The following is a 23,961-nucleotide window of genomic DNA, read 5'->3' as shown; positions in this document are numbered from 1 at the left end:
ATGTGTGTGTACCAAAAAATAAAATAAATTTTATTCGTTGCTAGGCGACTGAGAAGAAATCAAGGTTGGCAACTGATTTTTTTCGTCTGAATCAGATTTTTCCCTACCATGATTAATAATTAAGGGACTTGAGAATATTTTTTTATTATTATTAATTTTTTTAGTATGTGTGCAATAAATGTGTAGAATTTCCCAACATATGAAACTAAACTAAATTCTCAACATCTGAAGTACGTGGTGTGATGGCAATTTATGTATGGGGCTATCTATGAATGATGTCACGAATAGGAGAAAGGGGGCTCTTTAAATGGTGACAATTTGTGACAAGAGGGAGGAACGGGTGCCAAGAAGTGAGACGTCACAAATTTTGGTTAAAATTGAACATTCAAAATGAGTTTATTGAACAAATTTACATAATTGTTTACAACATTTTTTGATATTTATCAGCAAAATAAGAACGCATATAACCATTATTGTTGTTTTGCTCAAAACGACATTAAAACACTTAGCTGAAGTTTAAAAATAAAATTTGAAATATGTTCTGAACTTTTAGAATATCTTTATTAAATATAACGTGACTAGTGACAACAGGGAAGGGTAGGGAGGTTGAAGTGTGACACAGGAAAGGAGGCGGTCAAAAATACTAAAAAAAAGGTAGAGAATCACAGTTTTTCCAATATTTAGTAGATCATTAAATTTTGTGTAAAACTTGACGGGAAGAAATCAATAAAAGACACAAGATTATATTTTTCCATCTCGGTAATTCGAGAAATCTGATGCTATTGCTGCTGAAAAAATCTTCCTCTGAAATGCAAGACAGTTTTTCTTCGTGAAGTTGTAGGTTATCTGGATAAGAAATTGTAGCTCGGATCTGAAAAAAAAATATACTTAATCCAAGAGGTGTTGATAAAGCCGATTAAAAAACTGCAGAGTATCCAAAACTTAACAGGCGGTTTTCAAAAATTTCATATAAGAGGCAGTTTAAAAATTAAAAGAGGTTTTTGCAGCAAATTCATATGACGTGCCATAAGTATTTCCTATCAAAGTTTCTGGCTTTAGTTCAAACATTTTTAGACCATGTCGTTCCAAATAAAAATGAGTAAATCGTAAAAAAAGAATTGCTGAAAATAATACAATGAAAAAAAAATACGAAAGGTTTTTCTTCTTCCATAAAGAGTTGATTGTATTCCGAACTATCAATTAACAACCTCCAGTAATAGGATACACGTAACAATATTTTTAAAATACAGTAAAACCTGTCGAGTTCACCATCTTTTAAGTTGATCACCAGTATCAGTTGACTTATTTTATCAAGAATCGAATTGATTCTACGAAATAAAGGGGGACAAAACATTTGCATCTTAGGAATTGCTATTATAAAAAGATAATTTATTGCAAATAACTGTCATAAATAACCAAAAAATATGCATATTTCTTATTTTCAAATTAGTCAGTGTCTATGTACATTAAAAAATCGTAAGGGCCGCTGCGCTGTTTTCTCGTAACAAATTTATCTGAACAGAAAGTGTTCGGATAAAATGTAAATTCTTGTTAAATTAATCAACATTACAATCAAAAAAGTCAATTAAAATTGAGATTTCTTTTTTATAAATGTTATTTTAAAATCCTGTTTTTTAACCCCGTTTATCAAGTTATTTTTTGGTGTCTTTTTATTTTACTTATTTTTTGCTATTCGAATAAATAGATGTTTTTCAAATTTGTAAGATAAGATTTTTGAATATGTAAACTAAGAATGTGAACAAAAACTATTTTTTTTAAAAATATATTTTTCATAAATATGCAGCTACTTTTTTAAATATGTAAATTTTTTTAGATGCGTAAACTTTTTTAAATATGTAGACTAAATTTTTTATATATGTATGCTTTTAAGTACTGACAATGTTATTTTGTCAAGATTGTATTTGTGGGGAGAGAAGTTATAGACCAGTGGTTTCCAACTGGCGGCCCGCGAACTAAAATATATTAGTTGTCATTTTTTGCTGACAATTTTCGTAAAAAATCTGTATGGGTTTAAAATACTTTTTTCGTTAATAAAAAACTTAATTTCTTCCTTTCTGTTAAAATTTTGCATACCAATGGTGCAAAAAAATTTATTTCTCAGGTTTTGCATTCAAGAAAATATTTATTCAAATACAAAAATAATCGTTTATGTTACTTTTTTTATTTCATTTTTTTGTATTTTGTNTTTCTGTGAAATTTTGCATACCAATGGTGCAAAAAAATTTATTTCTCAGGTTTTGCATTCAAGAAAATATTTATTCAAATACAAAAATAATCGTTTACGTTACTTTTTTTTATTTCATTTTTTTGTATTTTGTGAACATAATTTAGCATGTGTGTATCAGAAATTTTCTCGAAGAAATTCTCCGATTTAACTTTTTGAACCGATTTAACTTTTTGATTTTGGACGAAAATATTAACACACACATTTGTAAATTTTAAATTTAAAATGTAAATATCTATTCTCTGGTGGTTACAGCAGATAAACCTCAATTTTCTCATTGAACATTTTGTGTGCTACTATGTAAGTTTTAATACCAACCTTTTTAAAGTTTTATCTCTAAACAATTCGATATCTGTTGCACTTTAATTGTTTAATACATAGATGCACATTAAAGTAATTGTAGCATGAATTTTTTAATATGCAATTAAATATTTTTAAAAATCTACTTCTTATTTTAAGTTGTAATTCAATACTTTTGTTTTGTACAACTTGATAAAAATCTGACAGTAATATTCAATGTTCCTTCAAACATAAAAGAGTCGTACATAACATTTTGATAAAGTTTCGGCCTGCCATTTGATTTGTGTTTTTAATTGTGGCCCCCGGCTTCATGTAAGTTGGAAACCCCTGTTATAGACAATATCAACTTTCAACTATTAAAATGTATCTCAACGTAGAATCTAGTTAACATGTCTTATATACTAGTGAATTGTAATTGTATTTTTTTGTAGTGGTAGATACACTACAGTAGCTGTGGGGAGAGTTGTTATCGACAATGTCAACTGCCATGTATGTAAAGGTAGAATATGTATGTAAAGGTACCGTAGAATCGAGTTAACATGTCTTATAGACTAGCGAATTAGAATTGTAATTTTTTTTTTGTAGTGGTAGATACTCCACATATTCATAGTTCAAAAATAGAGTTTTGCCTAGAGATAAAGGCACTTAAAATCTGTTGTTTTGCACTTAAAATCATTGAATTAAAGAGAAAGCTTCTTTGGACACTTTTAATTGTAAGGTAAGAATGAACCATCGAGTTTCAATAATTTACCTCTTGAAAATACCTTCAAGTTTTATTCCATTTGCTAATAAACAACATCTTTAATAAATATTTAATGAAAAACAGAATAGACTTCTTTAAGCTATCCAGTTTGTTATTTTAAGTGTGGACAAGTTTGATTGAAAGGAAAAGTTATTCAAAGTGGTTATTTTTTTTTCATTCGAAGGTTATTATTGGAATATTAATCAAGGCCTTTTTGCTAATTTAAACTCAGTATACTTACGGAGTTCTTATTTCCGTCACCCAAATAGCAATGAGTATCTTGATGCGAGTATCTCAAGTTGTTCTCCAATTTCTCAAAATCAATTTTGTTCCAATCGTATTCTATAAGAAACCGATACATCATTCCATTTATATTATTCCTTCCAAGACTGAAAAAAGTAACAAAAATAAAAAACTTTTAAATTGATAGTTTTCGATTTAAAAAAATTCAAAATAATTTTATTTTGTAACTAACATAATTTTATTAAAATAGTTTAGCTTGTTAAGATATAGTTGCATCACAGGCAGTGAAAAATTCCACTTCGGGAATTATTTAATTCTAATGAATAGTACTTTCAATATTTTATTCTTGCAATAATTAAATTAATTAATTTCAAAAAATAAAAACAATTATTTATTTCAAATTGAAAATAAATTATTAATAAGCAGTATACTTTCAAAAATAGTTGATAAAAGAACTACAAATATTTTCGGATAAAAAGATCTTGATATTTATATTAGTTTTAATAATAATTCCACTTTGTAATAATTCACAATAAATTTATAACAATTTATGAGCAATTAGTTCTTCCAAAACTAAAAAAAAGGGCAACAATAATCGCTTGGCAAATTATAATGTATGATAAATAGTTCTTAATAGTTTGTAATAATTATAGAAGTGCAATAATTCCAGTTTATAACTATTTATAATAAGAGCATAATAAAAAAAATAATTACTCTCTCTTTTATGACCATTAAGAAATAATAACTTCTAATATAAATAGTTTCTAAAAGTTTCTAATAATAATTGAAATATTTCATGATAATTTAAATTTATAATATTTTATGCTAGATAAGTAAATTAATAGCATACAGTGTTAGTACTGAGACTTAAAAGAATTTGACAACAAAATGTATTGTTAAAATTCAATAGAATTTGAATTTTCAGAAACTGCTTTTAAGAGAAATGCCATTATATAAAAAAAAATTTAATCACATAGTGAGAAAAGAAAAGTTTAAAGCTGTCATGGAATTGAAAAATATAATAAACGTAATTCACTTTTCCTTAAAATAACTATTTTATTATTAAATGATTACTCTTTAACTTTTTAATTGACTAAGATAAATAACATATATAAAGGTAGCTTACTTTCCTCCTAAAGCTGCGTTAAGTTCAACTATTGTTGGCACACTTACAGATGCATATTTTTCAATTTTTGGGTAATAAAGAAGAAATCCCAAACACATTTCTTCATCGGTACCTTCACCACCCTGAAAACATTTTAGGCAACCTTTTAATTTTTTTATTATATCTGGTAAAATATATACTATTTTTAAACAGAACAGGCACTTCAAAGTAACGTGATTTCCTCACTCTATACCGATTTCTCCCTCTCTGTTGCCATGGTATCCGCAAGTCTTACTTTTTCTCCACGCGAAGTTATTCCCACTACTTACAAAAACGTATTGTCACAGGCGAAAATGGAAGATTTTAAGTAACCATGGTAACTGAGCAATACAAGAGAGAAGACCTCAGCACGGCTAACCATAAACAAAAAATTTGATCAAAACGTAATGACATCTTTCGTATTTTTCCCCACTGTGTAGCTTAGTAGCCCGAAAATAGTGACATTTTTCTTATTTTTTCTCCCCTACAAGAGTTCATCAACGGACAGCAAAATTGATCCGTGCGGAGGCCTTCTCCTTACCAAGAGGTAATTAAAGGAGACGAAAAATGTGCGGAGAGTGGGAAAATCGCGTACTCTTGTGACTGTTATTTTGTTTACAAAGAGTACATACCGTGTGAGAATTACTGAGCAATAAGAAGAAAAAGCATTCATAATTATTGAGGCTTTGGCGAAACACAACACAAACAAGAGCATATTTCTATTAAGGGGAAGTATATTTTGCTGTTATATTTATAAATACGCAAATTTGAAATGAATATTCATAAATTGAGTAAATTAAATTTGCATTGCAAACAATTTAACTAGAGAGCATTTAAATCAGGGCTTACAAATGTTACTTTAGTTTTTTCAGAAGAATCATAAGTGCATTCCATTGTTGCTTGATCACCCTAAATATTAAAAATAAAAATATTGTATGCCATGCAATAAACAAAAGAAAATAGCATTTCGAATAAATATACAGTGTTTAAAATAAAAAACGGATCCCCCTGAAAAACTTTTCATCTGATCTTCAGGTTCTAGGACTCAATCTTAATGGTTCGAGGGAGTGACCTGATATATTCTAATTAGTCAGTGCAGAATATATTTTAAATTACGAAATCAGACACAAAAATTCCCTTTCTCAGAATAAACATACACTTTTTTCGAGCGGATTCGGATTTCAGACCCCCAAAATATAGGGGGTAGCCGCAATCTGGGAAACATGGTCCCCATAGTTTGGTCAGGAAAGCAGTCTTAAGTTTGGACCCTTAATGTTAACTTTATTTTTTACGTATTTCGCTATATCTCTTGATCTTTTCAAGCAAAATGAAAAACCTTCGCACACAATTGTAGAATTCGTTTATCTAAAGATAATTCCACGCAAAAATTAACGATTAGTAAATATTTATTACTTTTAGCTGTTTTATTTAATGATGGTTGAAAAAGTTTTGAGTTGTAAGGAATACAATGTTTTACACCATTTTAAAGTATGTAATTACACATGGAAAAATACGAAATTTAAGCAAAATTGGTTGAATAGTTCACGGGCAATCGGATTTTTAATATACGATATTTTTTAAATTCGATCTCTCAGAAACTATTCAACCGATTTTGCTCAAAATTTGAGTCTCGTCATGCAAAATTACATATTTTAAAATGATGTAAAAATTGCATGTCTTACAATTAAAATAATTCAAGCGTATCGAAGTTGTTTAATTGTAGGCTTAATTCCAGATTTAAGTTTACATCCTGAAGACAAAAATTTATACTTACTCTGCGAATTAGACTCTTAAGAATTTTTGATCTGATGTGAACTCATTTTAATCGTTTAAGCCCATGTGAATTAAATCCTTTTTGAATGTTCCTCTGCCCATCCCGAGATTGTGAATAAAAAATGTTTAATAAATGTTACTTCAATGTAATTTGATAAAAGTTCAATTGTGGTTTAGGAGAGCTTTTAAAATCGATCACAATCTAGCACTGATTATTTTAGTTATTTTGTGTAGTATTTGAATTTCGTGCAATTGTGGAAAATGTTTTAATAACAAATTTTGACAACTACATGCTTGAAGCATCTAACTCAGGCAATGTCACATGAAAACATTCTACGACTTTCCCAGTTCGCGATATTCCCTTGCATCTCTTAATAGCGTAAAGAAGTTGCTTGATTGTGCCCATACTTCCTAACTTTAGTTGCACACTTCATCGAAAATTGATTCCAAGTTTAAATTATATTGTATAATGAGCCAAGGAAAAAAAAGGGAGAAAAAACGAACCACTTTGAATACTTCTCGTTCTAGGACTAAATTTAAATGGTTCTAGGGGTGAACCTTGATGGCTCGAGGGACAGAGCACTTGCTCCCAATGAGGTGAATCGGGTTCGAATCCCATCGAAGACTGGTTCATTCGAATTCTGCACCCGACTCGCATCGACTACAGTGTTGACGTAAAATATCCTCAGTGGTAGACGGATCAGGGGTTAGAGTCCTCTTGCCGTCAGGCTAACCATGGGAGATCTTCACGGTTTTCCTCTCCATGTAACGCAAATGCGAGTTAATTCCATCAAAAAGTAATCCACGAAGGCAAATGCACAAAATCGTAGTTTCAGTGAATAAACATACCTATTTTCCGACGGATTCGGATTTCTCACTCCCAAATATATAAGCTGTAGCCGCAATCTGGAAAATATGGTCCAAATAATGTGGTCGGGAGAACGATCCAAAGTTTGGGTCAATAAATAATAATTTTACTTTTTGCATATTTCACCGTTTCTCTTTATAGATAACTGCAGTCAAAATTCTTAACCAAATATAGATGCCTCATGCTGTAGAAAATGTAAATATTCATATAAATTTACTGCATGAAATAAATTAACGCTACTTTCTTTACCGGTAAAAATTCAATTTCTTCGGAGTAATATCTGTATTCCTGAAAGTAGAAATAAAAACGTGTAAAACTTTATTGTAAAAAATGTAATACAATCAGTGATACTTGAAAATGCATGTGACATGTATCAAATTCATTACAAATGTTATGAATTTTAATTTAATTATTAATTAAAGAAAAAAAATGTTTTGTATAGTTTTTTTTTACTTTTCCAGGTATATGGCTCATTCCCTATTATTTAAGATGTTTGATTTCCTTTATAATATCTGTTTCTACTGGTTTAATTTTCGAGTAAATTCTAAATTAAATAGCTGTTTTATTATATAAAATGTAGCTACTCCTCTGGCTACGATAATCAGCCCTTATTATATTGTTGTCTATTGTTGGAAAATATATTATTGCATCCAAACCAAATATTATTCAAAATTATCCCTAAATCTTAATTTTATTGTTTTAGCACATATTTTGCACAGACAGAGTTTCAATTTTGTTGGCATAAAATTTATCAGAATAATCCGTCTGCTTGGTTAGCATTGCAAAACAATCTGCAAATTTAATTTTTAAATTTTTTAATCCTGGTTGCTATAGAAACTCATAAATATGCTTTGACAAAATATACTATTTAACGATAATACTCATGGAAATAAATTTGTCTTTTGATAAACTCTTATTTTAAATTATGTCTAAAAAGGGATAAATCTTTAAGCCATAATTATAAATTATTTAAAAAATTTTGAAATTAGTTAAAAATTTACTTTTTTTTACTTCTCTCTGACATTATTTCAAGCATTTCAACTATTATTCAATGTTAAATAAAACATTAATGTTTATATAAAAATAAATTTTATTTTTTCAAACATAACTTATGTATTTTATACACAATCGATTTCAAATAATACAAAGAAGTGAAAGATATTACAATTCTTTAGAGCGAATCAGTACACTTTAATTGTTTACATATTAAATGTAAAACTCATAAGAAAAGTATAAAAACAGTAAATAAAGGAAATAATATTGCATACTTGATAGTTAAAATCATAATTTCTATCATCAGCTAAAGGTTGAAGTTCGGTGTTGTTTCTGAAATGTCGAGCTTTCACATGACGTGCTATCAAACAATAAATAATACAAAATCTTTTCTCTTAACACAAAGCATAAATTTTGAGTTTCATTTCATAAAAACGTTACCTTTTTTAATTTTCTTAAGATTTTGCTGTCTTTATTTGATTTAGAATTATACTTTCAATTAGTACACCAATAGGACAACTAAAATCTAGATAAAAATGAAAAATGTTTATTTGTAAGGTATTGTATACTTACCTAATAAATGAGCATGTAGAAATATTCCCAAAATTTTGATTCCTTCTTCTGACATTGACTGAAATTGAAAAAACTAAATAAATTAAAAACTAAAATAAAGAAAAAAGTATTAAAAACCAGAAAAACAACAAGATCATTGTAAAAAAATAATACTCAAAATTTTCGTCGTTTAAGATGAAATCACTTCTAGCGAAATGTTCCGAAAATACATTTCCCACGAAGACAATAAGACCTAGGGAACATTTTAGAATTTAGGAATTTACTGTCTTTATTTATTCAACAATACGAATTTCGTCTAAAGCATTAGGCACTGTGTTACATATTGATTGGAATAAGAGCCGCGGTATCTCAAGAAATAGTGCGTTCGCCTTCCAATGAGGTGACGGAGGTTCAAATCACGGCGGTGGCAAATTGATACGAATTCCGCTCCCAGCTCGCATCGACCACAGTGCTGACGTAAAATATCCTCAGTCGTAGACAGATCATGAGTCAGAATCCCCTCTCCATCGAGCTAACTGTGAGAGGTTCTCATGGTTTTCCCCCACACGTAACTCAAATGCAGGCTAGTTCGATCAAAACGTTATTCACGACGGAAAGTTTTTCCCATTGCTTGATCTAGGAGTTCCCTTGTCTTCTGGGTTGGGTTCAAAATTATAAGGCTACGGGGTTGAGAGTCGTAAACTCAATGTCAGCTTTTTAATTGCTATTTATAAAATAAAATAAAAAATCCCAAAATTTTCCCAAGCCATTTTGGATATTTAGTTATATGTTTGGTTTTAATTTTCTCGATGCTTTTTTTCTTTAACATTTAACGATATTTTTTTTCTGTACTACTGTGTGTGATTAAATTTTTTAAAAAACTACTTTTATTTTTGTTTAAACTGACAAAAATAGATTTGGAGGACGAAGAAGAAAAAAAAAGCTTTTAACGAAAATTTAATTCTAACAAAGAAGTCACAGTCATACTTGACTATATTTTTAATAATGTTGACTGCAGTAATATATGAATTTAATTTTCCAAAAGAGATCTTATGGGATTCTAAAATAACACGCACTATTTTTCCAATTGCGAATAGGCAATGACCTTGCGTTTTACATGTTTGAAAAGATGCTGTCAAGCAATAAATAACAACTCTCAATTTATTCATAAAATTCAAATATGTTTAAAAACATCATTAACATTTTCCTGTCCACACCCTCTTGACGGCTGAGTTAAGTCCCTAGTGATGAGGTTTTTTAAAAGTATCCATTGGATACTTTCGGCTTCAGAAGATTATGCCTAGTCATGTGATTTAAATCAGATTTAATTGGATAACTGCAAACGACGTAAGACGTGTGCGTCGAACCTGATTGGCCTCCGAATCGAAAAATGTCACGATTTACATAAGAGGATATCATTTGCAGTATACAATTCGCAAAATGTAAACAAAAAATAAATGTTTTACCGGATCCAAGCACAAAGGGTTGCTGTGTCCAGATATTGTGTATTCCTTTTGCTTTGGAGGAATAAATAACCTTCTTGATACAGTTGATCCAAACATCAATGAACCGGCATCATATTCTCGTAATTTATTGGTATAATAAATCCGAAATCCAGAATTATCGACAATACCTAAAATGAAAATGTAGTACTGATATAGGATGCTTCTATTACTTTATTTGTATTATTTTTAATCCTAAAAGGTTTCATGAAAGAAATGTATTAAGCTTTTATACTTGTCTTACTTGCCTTTTCAACCATTCGTGAAATGTAAAATATCAACGCAGAAAATTAGTGAGCGCTTTATGTGAAATCAAAGTTTGTTGAAGAATTTATTGATAAATATAAGGTGAGGAAAAATTGTTTTTTGCAGAATAAAAGGGTAATACTACCCATCAAGATAGGTTGTATTTACTACGGAAAGTAGACACTGTGAGAATTGAACTCTGTAAGGCAGAAAAGAATAAAATTCCGGTGGGCTTGTGGCTTGCTCTCCTTGTTCACCAGATCTCAACCCCGTGAACTTTTCTTTAAGGGACATCTGAAATATTTTGAGACGCTTACGGCTGCAAATCTTGAAGCTAGAATCAGTGCGCGGTAGTGCAATAGGGTGCACAAATTCAGGTTCTCTGGAATACCACCGCTTTGAATACTTGCCGCGATCTATAAATCAGATCGAGCAATTTTGGTATCATTCTTTCTCTTTCCCCTATGGATATAAGTGCATGCTGATACTCTAATTCGACTCTTATCTGAGTGGATTGCTGTTCTGTAATCCATAGCAAATACTGCTAGCTTGGATGAGTACTATTGCATATCTTATTTATTAAGGACAACTTAAACTCCTGTATGTAAAAAAAAAAAAATTAAAAATTCTAAACAATATTTAAACGAATAATAAAAATACGTTTGATTCAATCTTAATCTGTAGCGTCTTTAATTTTTATTAACAATTACGTATGACTTAACTTTTGAAGATCATTGACCCATGGAAGTATTTTCAGAACTCTTGAAGACCATAGTTCTTGAAGACTTTTTGAACAGATAAATTAACAAGTCAATCTCTTGCCGCTCGAATTCTGTGAGTAAAGTCGTCGTCAACCACTAAAGCCCGTTATTTTCTGTTATCAAAATATCAACATTCAAGCGTGTCTTAACAGTCTTAAATATCGCAGGGGATTTTAGTACGTGATTGACTCTATAGAATACAATATGTTCATTTGTGAAATAATTCGTGGCTAAATCGTTTTAGTTAGGGCAATATGCATTTTTTTAACAGGAGATTTTAAGAAAATAACATCAAATATGACAGGTATTCACGTTAACTAAGCAGCAAACTTCGTGCCATTTGCTCAGAAATAATGCGAGTATACAATGTTACAAAACTGGTTTATTGAAGTATTTTCAATTAAATGTGAAGCAAGCAAATAGGATTTCATATGACTTGGAAGGAGATCGGTGGCGTTTTTAATGCAAAACCATTATCTATGACTGCAAATACGAGTTTCTTCACCGACAAAGTAAAATAGAGAAAAATTGACTTTAATTTTAGTGTGAAAAATTGCTATTAAACTTGTTTCAAACAATTTTAGACGCACATTTTTAGGAGAAGCTTATAACTCAAACATATTAAATGCATTGTTCAATTAATAAAACTAGTACAGAAAAGCCAAATTATTCCGAAATTGACTATTTTTTGATGAAATCAATATACATACCATCATGACGAAATGGATTATCATAGTGAATTTCCAACATATAATATCTGGAAATGCCAGATTCAAGAGGAAGACCTACATGATCCGGAAGTAAGAGATCCTAATTTTGAAAAAATATATATTAAAATAAAATAAAAGATTCAAAAAGTTAAGTTCTACAAAGAACTTTAAATTTTACTAAAAAAATTTTCTATCACAGGCTAAAAAGTTACCTCTCCCCCAATCGCCCAAGCAAGCGTTATTCCTTCACATCTGGACATAACATCTGGCATATTCGGTCGATAACACTGATGTCCTGTTTTGTCCAAATGAGGATCGTATTCTTCAGGATTTGCTCCCACACATTCATACAGCAATAGATGGTGAACATACGGTTCATGTCCTTTTTGAATAAGCGGTTCTACCTAGTTAAGAAACAATAGCAGAACATGTTAAATTATTGAAGTTTAACACTGGTTTGTAAATTGTTGCTTACTGTGCAAAAGTAATTTTATAAAAACCTTAAAAAACAATAAAATTTTTTCGCTACTGTTACAAATAATGTAAACTTTAGTTTTTTTATAGTTGGAGAGATACACTTTCCCAAAAGAAGGTTAAATTTCGAACTTGCTATGAACCACAATACAGCGAGAATTTTCTAAAAACTGTACAAGATGTAAAATTGAATAATTTTTCTGTTCGAATTATACCCTAATATCGAGGAATGAAATTTGATATGTGCGATAATACGGTTCAAGTTAGCTCTATATTTGACCAATATTATGGTTGAACTAACTCAAAAATAATTTTTGCATATACTCTGGGATTTTTTGCTGTCTTCCCCTGTAGAAAATTTCATTCCCTGTAGAAAATTTTAAGAGCTTAAAATTGCACAATATTCATTTTTCATGGCCTACCTTCAATATTACTAGAAATGAAGCCAATCGAAAAATACAGTTGTCAAAATTTTAAATTCTGTCTGTTATTCAAAATAATGGCTCTTAAAGATTAAAATACAAACTCTTTGTGATTATACTAGCCGACAAATCAATTGTAAAGTTTAAAAAAAAACATTTTTTTTTTGAAGACCAATTAAGAAATAAGTAAAAAAATACCAATATGAAATAACAAAAATTAAATAAGAAATTAAAATTCCATTTAATCGAATATTTAGTCAAGCCTACGTTTATTTTGAATGACTAAATTTTTCTTTACCACAGTTGGAGAAGCATAATGTCAATTTCTTTCCATGATTTACACTATTGTTGATCTGCTAAAGATTAAAATAATTTTGAAAATTCTCCTTATTAATTTTCAAGGCACAGCAGCTAGAATTAGCAGACTAACATGAATAGTNAAATATGTGAACTGTTTGCAATTTCAAATTAATATTGAAATGCACAGGCTTAGAATTTTCTACAGTGATAAGTTTTTGGAACTTCAGTGTTCAAAAAAGTATACAAAAGCTAGACGTTAAGAACGTATCCAATGAGCGAGCAAAGCGATAATCGGATTGCGAAGCAATCCGAAATGAACTGCGAAAGCAGTTCCGGTGGTTGGCGAGCGCCAGCGATCAGGGGGCGAAGCCTCCTAGTATATATTAACGGAATAATCAATGAAAGTAATGAACACTCGTTTTTCTCCTCGGAAGATGCAGACAGTGCTATTCTTTAATGTCACCCGGTGGCGAGCGACATTACCCACGCCACGCTGATACAGACACCCGTTTGTAGGGTGGGCCACATTGCAGATTACACAACAGATAACAACACAGAAGCATCCATGCCCTGAGCAAGATTCGAACATACAACCATTGGCTTTAAAGTCAGGCACGCTGACCACACGACCACCTAGCAACAGATGGACATATATAATTCGATTACAATGCTACAAGTATATTGAATACAAAAAGTAAATAGAACAGAAACGAACAAATTTTTAAAAAGGATATTAGTCGTTATTGTAATATTTATATACTTTAACACAAATTAAAAGGTTATTTTTATATAAATTGATTAATTTAATAAATAAGAATTTGCACTCTTATTATGATGAAACAATTATTAATAAAAAGGGCAGCATTGCTGATTTTTTTCCATTCAAAATAATTACAAATAAATATATAGCTTGAAAAGTTTACAAATTTAGGAAAAAATTCGTTAAATTACGTACCAAAACAATATGGTGCTTAACTGGTAGCGCTGGAGCTCTGTAAATCTTACACCAATACAGTGTGTTGAATTCGGAAGAAATGGTAAACTGGAGTAAGAAAGAAAAGATATATTTAATTTAATCACGTGAATAATTAATAATTAAAATAATAATTATTTGTTCTCATTATAAAAGGATCAGTTGGAATAAATTTGTCTTAGAAAAAGTCATTTTTATAAGGGTTACCTAGAAAGTCATGGAGCCCATAATAAGAAACTAAACAAAGTAACCTGGAAAAGATTTATTGCAACTGGTCAAACATTTCACACAACTTTCACCCACTTACGAGAAATTTAACAACAAAGAAATTTGTATAAAAAATTTCGCAAGGAGGTGTTTGACCATTCACCCTATAGTCCCAAGATTGTTCCCAGAGTTCTTGGACATGAAGAATTTCTCGTCTTGGTATTATTTTTTCTCAAATATACAGACAGCTCTGACACACTGGCTCTATTGCTCAGAGACAGACTTCTCTATGCTACTGAACCATTGGAACTGTAACACTTGTGCCACGATGTATTACAGTTCCATTGGTTTCTACGTTAAAATGTTGCTAAAATATTACTGCATCTTTTGCAATAAGTGTTTCTTTAGGTAATTGTGTTTTGTTTCGTTTTCCCCCTAAAATTCATTTTAGAGGGAAATTTACTTTCTGGGTATTTCTTGTATTTTGCTAGATTGTTTTTACTCATTATTAAAATTTTGTAAAATTTAATAATGAGTAGTAGCAAAGTGAGTAGTAACTCTACGAAAGTCCTCGGGGTTGACCGGTGCTAAGATGGATCAACTGTGTTGAGAATGAACGAAATATTCTCAAGAAAAACTGGAAAGTTGTCGCCAAATGTAAAACTACCTGGAGAAACTTCTGGAAAAGGCCAGAGCCCTTCCAATCCATTGAAGAAGAAAGTACAAGAGTTACTACTTTATTAGAGGAATCAATCGATGTCAAACAAAAGTTCCATTCCAGATAGCTTTTTTGTCTTGGACAAGCGCACATATTTGTAGAATGATAAAAATTAATATTCCGTTATAATAAAATAATTAAATTATGAAAATCGAGAAGAAAGACTCAAAGAAAGGATAATTATAGTTTTTCTTAATTTTTTTTTATCTCATATCTTTCTTATTAGTTATTATTTCTCTTATTGCTAATCTAACTGTCAAGTTGCAATGTATTCAATGTGTTTTACAATTTTTTTGTGTGCTTTTCGTTGTTCTGTGATAGTTAATATTTTGCAGTAAGAAAAGAAGCTCATAACCGATTTTACTTTTGCTAAGCCTAAAGAACAACACTTCGATGTTTCCTTTTTTGAAAAAAAAAAAAACTTAAACCATATAATGTCTTTTTAAGCATCTTGGTTACCTTTTATACCGCTGGTGTCTCCATCTTTATCTCATTCATATTTTTAAATTAAAAAACTCGCTAAGATATCCAATTAAATAACACAAATATTATAATCAATATTCCAAATAAATAAACGTTTGCATTAAAAAAAACTTAATAGTTAACACTGAGGAAAAAATTTTTGCTGCGTTTATACAAGTACAAATATTTAATCTTGCCTCGTTCGGACGTGGGTATTTTAAATCTGAAATTACTTTCGCTCCTAAATCTACAGATTTATTTTAAATGTCATATTTTACTTCATTTTTTAACTTTTTATATAACTTTTAATCTTTTTTAAACTGTTTAAACTTATTATATATAACAGAGGGTCGAGTAAAAGCTGAGACAAACTTTCAGAGAGTTTCGGAACTTCATCAGGTTTAAAACAGAATAGGAAACCATGCCCTGAAAATATCATCTTACACAAATTAAAGGCGCTTCTCTATTTTGACCTTTTCGGAAGCACATAATAAAACAGTTTATAATAGGAAAGCGTCTCTAGAGGAGCATTATGACATTTCCGGGCAAAGTTTCCTGTGCAGTTTTAATCCTAACGATGTGCTCTAACTCCCAAAAAAGTTTGTCGCAACATTTATGCGAACCCCTGTTATATAAAACGTTTTTAAACTTGCACATTTCGGCAAAAGTTAGACTAAAAAGATAATTTGCAAGAAAAAAAAATGTTGCTTGGAGAGAGAAATAGAGTGAAGATTTGAAATCAGCAATTCGAAAGTATCTCAAATCTGATAAAAAAAATCTCATGCAACAAAAAAAAGCAAAATAATTTGTTCCCCAGTATAACTAATGTTTCTATGAATTATTCAGCAAAAAACATAAGGATTACTTCGTTAAAAAAAACCAAGAAAATCATCAAATGATTACTCACATTTGGTGAAAGGACATCCCAGTGTGATAGTTCTGACTTATCTATAAATAGTTTAGCATTTCTTTTGGGTTGCAACAAAAGAACACTTTTGGCTCCTCTATTTTTCATGTGATAATCAAGATCATTTTCATCCAACGGATCAATATCCGAGTAGGCATAAATTAACCGAATAGTACTGTCCTGAAATTCATTTATATTCATTAAATAATACTCGGGCTAAAAGCTAGAAGTGATGCGAAAGCAGAAAACGAAAAGAAACAAAAAAAAAATTATGTTTCACAGTTTAAAAAGAAAAAAGCACTGCAAAATAAATGTAACTGTAAGTAATTAAAGTTTCTGAGAGAACCAATAGTTCAAATAAGCGTGTAAAGTAAGCACTGGTATGAATGCTACTACCATTATAACGCATTTCATCTTGAAAATGTATTTACTACGTTCCTTCTGTATCATTTCAACTGTGTAAAAACATTTTTTAAAGTCTCAAAAGTATTCTTATTTACTGACTGGAATATAAAAATTTTACGCTTTCTTGCAACCCTAAATAAAGTATTAAATGTTTCTGATGTATCTCTTAAATGTTTCAAGTAAAGAAGCCTGTAACATTGTATTTTACCGAGCAGAGGGGTTCGTTTTGATTGGAGATGAATGTAACAGTCCGTAAAACTTAAATTTTTTTAGCAGGAACTTCCAGAAAATATACTCATTTCTAGCACTTATTTACAGCTCAAATAACAACGTAGTACAATAAAACACAGGCTTCACAACCTGAAGCGGGTCAATGAATTAACTCGGGTCAGAACACTGCTATAGTCACAAGCAGACTCTACCTTGGGATTCAAGCTCCCTTTTATGTAGGCTTGAAATACAAAACATCAGAACTTTTGACATGGTTTTAGTCGATTCTCGTATAACTCCGTAAATATGGGTCCTATTGCTTTGAAACTCGAAGTTTCGAGAACAATCATTTTGTTTCCATAATAGTCTCCAAGTCGGTAAAAATGTCGTGAAACCTACAATATGTTAGTAATTTTGAAAAATAAAATTCATCTAAAAATATTTAAAAAATAATAATAAATACATAAAATAACTCAATGTTCTGTATTTACAGTCGATCACACCGAAAACTTGAATACAGACATCTGTTTACCATTTCTGTTGTTATTTGTGTTTGGGAGAAATTTCTTCTCATGCAATTTCGTTGTCTAGCAACCATACGGTTTATTGTAATTACATACATTTGCAGGCTTGAGTGCTCAATTTAGGCTTATAAACATTTGCCAAATAGAAGGACAGATAGCACAATAGGATGGACAGCACGAAGATACATCCAGGGTAACAACGGGATTCGAACCCGCTACCTCTACGCTTTGCACATTGTTTGGCGGGCGATACCGCTCTGCCAGGGAGGCCCCCAATCATAGGGAAAATAATGTATTGAAAGAAAATTTTGCTATCAATTTGCTTTCTGTTGCCCAGCAACAAAATTGAATAGCTAAAAATTCCCCTTGATTAGTGGATTATTTTTTTCAAAATTACACCTAAAACTTCGTAGTTGTTCTGTAATCATTGTAAGTTCTTATCTTTTTGAAAGATTTAAGTTTTTAATTTTTCTGAATAAATGACAAAAGCCTGAATAAATTAATTTTGTTTTAGAATGCAATTGGATTAACTATTATATGAAACTAAATAAAAAGAAGAAGAAAACAATTAGATTTTTTAAATTTTTATGCTCGAAAAAATAAATTATTGAAAATAATTTAATATTGTTTCTAATTTTAATCTAATTTAACTTACGTCAATTTTTAGGTCCTCTTCATCACAAGTGTCCAACTTCCGCCGGAAAACAAGTGAGGTGTGTGTATCATTCTCACTTCCGCTTAAACATTCCCAGTCCATGCTTATATCAATTATTGGTAAAGTATTTCCTATACCATGTCTGTCCTAAAAATAACTTCAAATTTTAATTCATAAAAGATATTTAAGCATAAAATTTTGCAGAATTACACACAAGCCATTGCTATTAGTTCAGCTATATTTAATGCATGCATACAAGAAGAAAAAAATATATATATAAATCTCAAATGCTTTTACAGTTTAACATGCTGACTGCCGCGTCACCCATATGCGGGTGACAGCAAAGTTTCTGATCTGGCCTCGTCACCAGTATTGGGGTGACGCTTATTTGACTACTTGAGATGGGTATTCGTAAGTATTTGAAAAAAATATTTCACAGAAAGTAGCAAAACTATTGAATTGTAATAAAAGTAATACGAAAATGATTTAATAAGAAAATTATTATGAGACTCCTAAAAGTTTTCGTGTTCACTGCTATTTTACTCACTAAGAAATAAGTTTTACAATTTTCGTTACGGAATTTCAACTAATTAGGGTAAAGATTTTATGTTATACTCTTCTTTACTTGGCAAAGATTCAAACTAAAGGTGCAAAGTGGCGGGATGAGAAACAGATGCGAAGCAACGGATACACATAAACCGACATGATACCATGAAAACAAACAGAGCGATATATTATTCTTGTGACTACCAGAGACTCGCATTATTAAAATATCTTAGGTAGTACTTAGCAGAATACGCTTCACAGAATGGTAATCGTTTCCTGAAGGAGATTTCACTGTGAACGCGTGCAGCAGTCAGCGTGCTATATAAGTGCAATTTATTTACCCTTATTAAATACAAAACAATAACATGCAATTCCTTATTTATTATAGAATGATATAGAAGTTAATTGCTGGAAGATAAAAGGTTGAGTTCTTACCTCATATTTATAATATACAGGTTGTAAGAATTAAAGAGGAACAACACGGTAAATTTTTCAAAACATTTAAAAAAATTCTTTTTCTATAGTTTATCTTTTTAAAATTAATGTACCAAAATATTGAATTGATTTTCTTAAAAATGTAAAAATTACAGTATAATATGTTGAGCTTGAAGCCAGCCGAACTGTGACATGCATGAACAAGTGCACTTGTGGGTTCAGTTGTTGAGTGGATTTGCTCTCTCCTATCAAAATATTTTAGTAAAATACTATTATTTTATCTATTTTATTGTAATAATTTTTTTAAATTACATAGGAAAAGAGATGTTGTAGTTGTAGTTTTCTTACGTTGCACAGGAGCTGCACAATGAGCTATTGGCGATGGCCAGAGGAAACATCCCTTAGGATGACCCAAAGACATACCATTACAATTTTGATCCTCTGCAGAGGGGATGGTACCCCTGCTTCGGCAGCCCAATGACCTGCGCGCGAAATCGAGCACTTTACGGTAGAACAGTTTAACAAGGACCACAATCTCTGAGGATAATCCGAAGGCATGTTGTCACAATTTTGCAGAGAAGATATTCTGTCTTTGATATTCTCTCCCGTTTTTTTACCCCTACGAGCGAAGTCGAGCACTTTACGGTGGAATAGTTTAACAAGAACCAATATCACACACCCTCGGTTCCTTCACAGGCTGATCAACGAGGTCATTCACCCGTTTACTGACTGCTGCCAGTAATGCTTGACTTTACGATCTATCTAATTTGGGACTAATTGTAATAAAAGAAATGATAAAAGTATAGTAAACGAGTTCTTTTATTCCGGTTCTGAAAGTAACGCGCAGTCAATTGAGCATAGCATAGGACAACTTCTTATCAAGTTTCTAAGGATGGGGAGCAAGGTTCAATAATGAGCGTTATTTAAAAACGATGACAAATCTCAGAAAATCATTGAAATCTAAACGTTCGAACTTTTTCTCGTGGCATTCGTTTTCCACAACAGCCCACAACCGAAGCAACAAACGAACTTCAGCGGAAATTCAAATGTGAAATCTTTACCCATCTCCTTTATACCTGACCCCAATTGACACCTTCAATGCGCAACTGATTCGAACCAAGGACTTTTCACACGAGACTTTTCAACGAATTGCGTCACAATAAGACAAAACTTCTTAAGAATCGTAGGCAATGCTTGTGAGTGTCATTAAATAAACCGCAATAAATATGCTAACTCGTTATGCATTGATTAACTATTAATAGAATTTACTAGCCATCTCTAAGATATTCTTACCTTTCCACATTTGGCGGAAATATATTTCAAGCATAAGTACATACATCATTACTTTTTTGTCAGAAATAACAATTTACTTGAATTTCTTAAGGCGGAATAAAATGTGAAATCGCTCTACGGCTCAAAGTTACCATAGTTATATAAACAATACACCTTTCTTAAATACTATACTCATAGGAAAGGTACAAAGTATAAGAAAATAATGAAGTTTTCTGAAAAAATAAGTTCATAACTATACGTGCAATTACTTATATGTATTGCCCAATAAATTTCAGAAGGAAAAATTACGTGACCTTGAAAAACATCACAAGCTAAACTCCTCCTAGTCGAGCAAACTGCTAATATATTTTAGCAGTTTCATGCAAAAATAAATAAATTTACCAAGAAAAGTTAAATTTCAAATCTTAAATTTACCTGGCAATAAATTTTTCCATCTTTAATCCAACCGGTAATAATATCACTACCTGCCATGCCACCATTATAAGACAAGCCAAATCCAACATAACCATGAGTTTGAACGTCAACACCAAACACAATCTCTGCTTGACCAGCGCCGGACACTGTTGTCAACCAACAAACTTGATATTTGTTTTCACTGTCCAGAACACTGCAATGCAGCCATTCTTCATGTTCTGCCGTAACTAAAACTGTTGTCAGTAATAAAGAACAAAACAAAATTTGATTGACCATATTAGTAGGTTGAGCTTATTAGGAAAAACAATTCGTCTGAGTGTTTCCTATTTGTTTTAAAAAAAAAATTTAAAAACCCTTAGAAACTTTTGAATTTTGTTTAGTTCATATAATAATACGAATAAAACATCTAATTTTTTCAATAAATTGTTAGTATAATTGATTCACAATTGCATTATGACGCGACTACATGCCTGGACTCAGCTGTGTTGCTACGGCAATGTTTACAAATGGCTTTAAAAGGATTTATAAATAAAGTTTAGAATTCTACACGCCAAAATTTATTTGTTCGTCATTTCCTGGTGCGATATTTGCATAAACTAAAACCCGGATGATAAGAATGTTAAGAGTCCGGATGTTAAAGTTTTCATTCGATTGTCTTAGAACGATTTTTAAAATTATTCTTAAAACTATATTTTCACTTTTATACTGAAGTTTCAATTATAAGTTTCAATTCTCGTTTAATTCTTGAAGTTTCAATTCTTGAATTCAATTCTTGAAGTTTTCAATTCTTGAAGATGATCTTGTTCAATTCTTGAAGAGGAAATTTCAATTCTTGAAGTTTCAATTCTTGTTGAATAAAATGGCTAATTTCATGGTTATAAGTAGTTTCTAGAGAAATTTCTTTTATTTATGTAAAATATGATTTTTCACTTTATTTTATATAAAATTTAAGAAAATATTTCTTTGATTTATTAAGAAATATTTCTTGCACCCGATGAACTCTTTAAAAAACTGCTCTCTCAGAAAAAAAAATGGTTTGAAGTTCAATGATAATATTGGTATCCTGAAGCCTAATACAGTGCAAATTTGCTGAAAAACTAAATTGCTATATTTACCCATCTTCCCGAACATGTTGAACCATAATGTTGTGTAATCTAGCTTTAGTGAAATATTATGGTTCAATTTAACACTATTTTAAATTGGCAGCAAATTTGAACGATATTTGGGTTCTAACAGTATGTAGAATAAAGAGTACTTTGAACGTCTAATTAAAATAACAACTCAATAGTTTGGATTGAATTGGGTTAATAGTATCATTGTGGCTGGAAGCGGCTACACTGGCTCAAACACAAATAACATAACGTACTCAAAGAACATTGAAATCAAGCTGTGTTACAAGAGGGATTTAGCTCAAAACGAACAGATGAAGAAACAAACGAAATAAATAATATTCTTGCATAGCAAGGAAATGTATTTTTAAGGAATCCTCACATAGTAAGTACATCTTATTAAGGAAGTGGTTATTACTTACAAAAATAGTGCTATGAAAGTTTCGTTTCTTGGTTACAGCTTCTTATTTTTTAATTTTTCTAATTGAAATATAAATAAATTTCAGATTATTTTTTACCTAAATATCTGAATTTGAAAATAATAAATTATTACTTTGCTTTTTCAATGTAATTATCAATCCCATTGTAGTACATAATTTTCGCTTTTTTCTCTCCTCTCTCTTTTTTTTAAATTTTTTTTACTTTTATTTTACTAAGAGGCTTCGCTCACAACGCACTCCACTCAGTTTAATCAACATTATTATTTTATTTCTTAAGAGTCGATTAAAAAAAATTAAAGATATAGAATGACTGGGGCTTAAAAAATAGAGTATTCACCTCCCAGCGATTTTAACCAGGGTAGAATACGTTCTGTTGCTGATTGCAACGAATTATGCTCCCGGCTCGCAACAATCACAGTGCTGACGTAAAATATCTTTTTAGATAGATAACATAATAGGCTCCATATTTCCCCATAACACCTTTTTTATACTATAATCTCTTTTTATATATATTTAAATCCTTGTATTAATAACTTATTAACCAAAACAAATGCATAAAATATTTAAATTTAGAATATCCAAAAATTTAAATTGATATCCAAATATTATATTTGGTGACATTTCCTTAATTTACGCAATACTGAATACACAAATATAAATTAATTTAATTAATATACACAAAAGTGCTTCACTCACTAACCCCCACTATTGCTTCGCAATATTTTTTGTGTCTTGATGATATACATAGATAACGACGCCAGATTTAAAAAGTAATAAATTAAAAGACCTCAAAAATTTTCATTGTTGGGTACACTGTAAAAAATGGTTTCTCATAATTGAACAAATATAAATCAAAATAACTACGAAACCAATAATAATCGAGCCTTAATGGCCTGCGGAATACGAAACAACGACGGAGAAATGTATGGGAGAGTTGCTTGTTGATGGCCTGCGGAATACGAAACAACGACGGAGAAATGTGTGGGAGAGTTGCTTGATGGTGGCCTGCGGAATACGAAGCAACGACCTCTGGTTTCGTAATAGAATGTTCAGTAGTGGTAAGCTTTGATTAGTTAGTTTAATTTAAATTTTACAATAAGAATCATTTTAGAGCCGTGAGGGCTCACGGATGGAGCGTTTGCCCTTCAATGAGGTGAAACGGGTTCGAATCGCAGCGATGGCTGGTTGATACGAATTCCGCAACCGGCTCTCCCCGACCACAGTGCTGACGTAAAATAACATCAGTGGTAGTCGGATCATGAGTTAGAGTCCCCTTGCCATCAACCAAGTCATGGGAAACTTCCGTGGTTTTTCTCTCCGTGTAATTCGAGTTAGTTTCATCTAAGAAAAAGGCTAGTTTATCCCAATGCTTGATCCAGGAGTACTCA

General features: G+C 30.8%; 1 protein-coding gene across 3 annotated transcripts; it reads right to left on the bottom strand.

Moving 5' to 3' along the window:
- Window positions 1-371: 371 nt before the first annotated feature.
- LOC107450731 (DBH-like monooxygenase protein 1) lies at window positions 372-21,541 on the bottom strand. Of its 3 annotated transcripts, none has more exons than XM_043053583.2 (14): window positions 21,025-21,541; window positions 18,337-18,483; window positions 16,543-16,722; window positions 14,231-14,317; window positions 12,292-12,483; window positions 12,080-12,179; window positions 10,327-10,493; window positions 8,882-8,939; window positions 8,584-8,669; window positions 7,565-7,603; window positions 5,524-5,583; window positions 4,657-4,778; window positions 3,529-3,676; window positions 372-871 (listed from the first exon to the last, which is right to left on the bottom strand). In XM_043053583.2, the coding sequence occupies exons 1-14, from the start codon at window positions 21,298-21,300 to the stop codon at window positions 692-694; spliced, it is 1,842 nt and encodes a 613-aa protein (XP_042909517.1). In that variant the 5' UTR covers window positions 21,301-21,541; the 3' UTR covers window positions 372-691. The 3 variants fall into 3 exon arrangements, with proteins under 3 accessions (XP_042909517.1, XP_071040365.1, XP_071040364.1); XM_071184264.1 differs by lacking the exon at window positions 21,025-21,541 and adding an exon at window positions 18,634-18,924; XM_071184263.1 differs by having other exon boundaries at window positions 540-871; window positions 8,882-8,954.
- Window positions 21,542-23,961: the final 2,420 nt, after the last annotated feature.

The sequence above is a fragment of the Parasteatoda tepidariorum genome, chromosome 8 (assembly GCF_043381705.1).
Source record: "Parasteatoda tepidariorum isolate YZ-2023 chromosome 8, CAS_Ptep_4.0, whole genome shotgun sequence".
Taxonomy (NCBI): Eukaryota; Metazoa; Arthropoda; class Arachnida; order Araneae; family Theridiidae; genus Parasteatoda; species Parasteatoda tepidariorum.
Note: the sequence above shows the minus strand (reverse complement) of the source record. Positions and strands in the feature narration are given on the sequence as shown.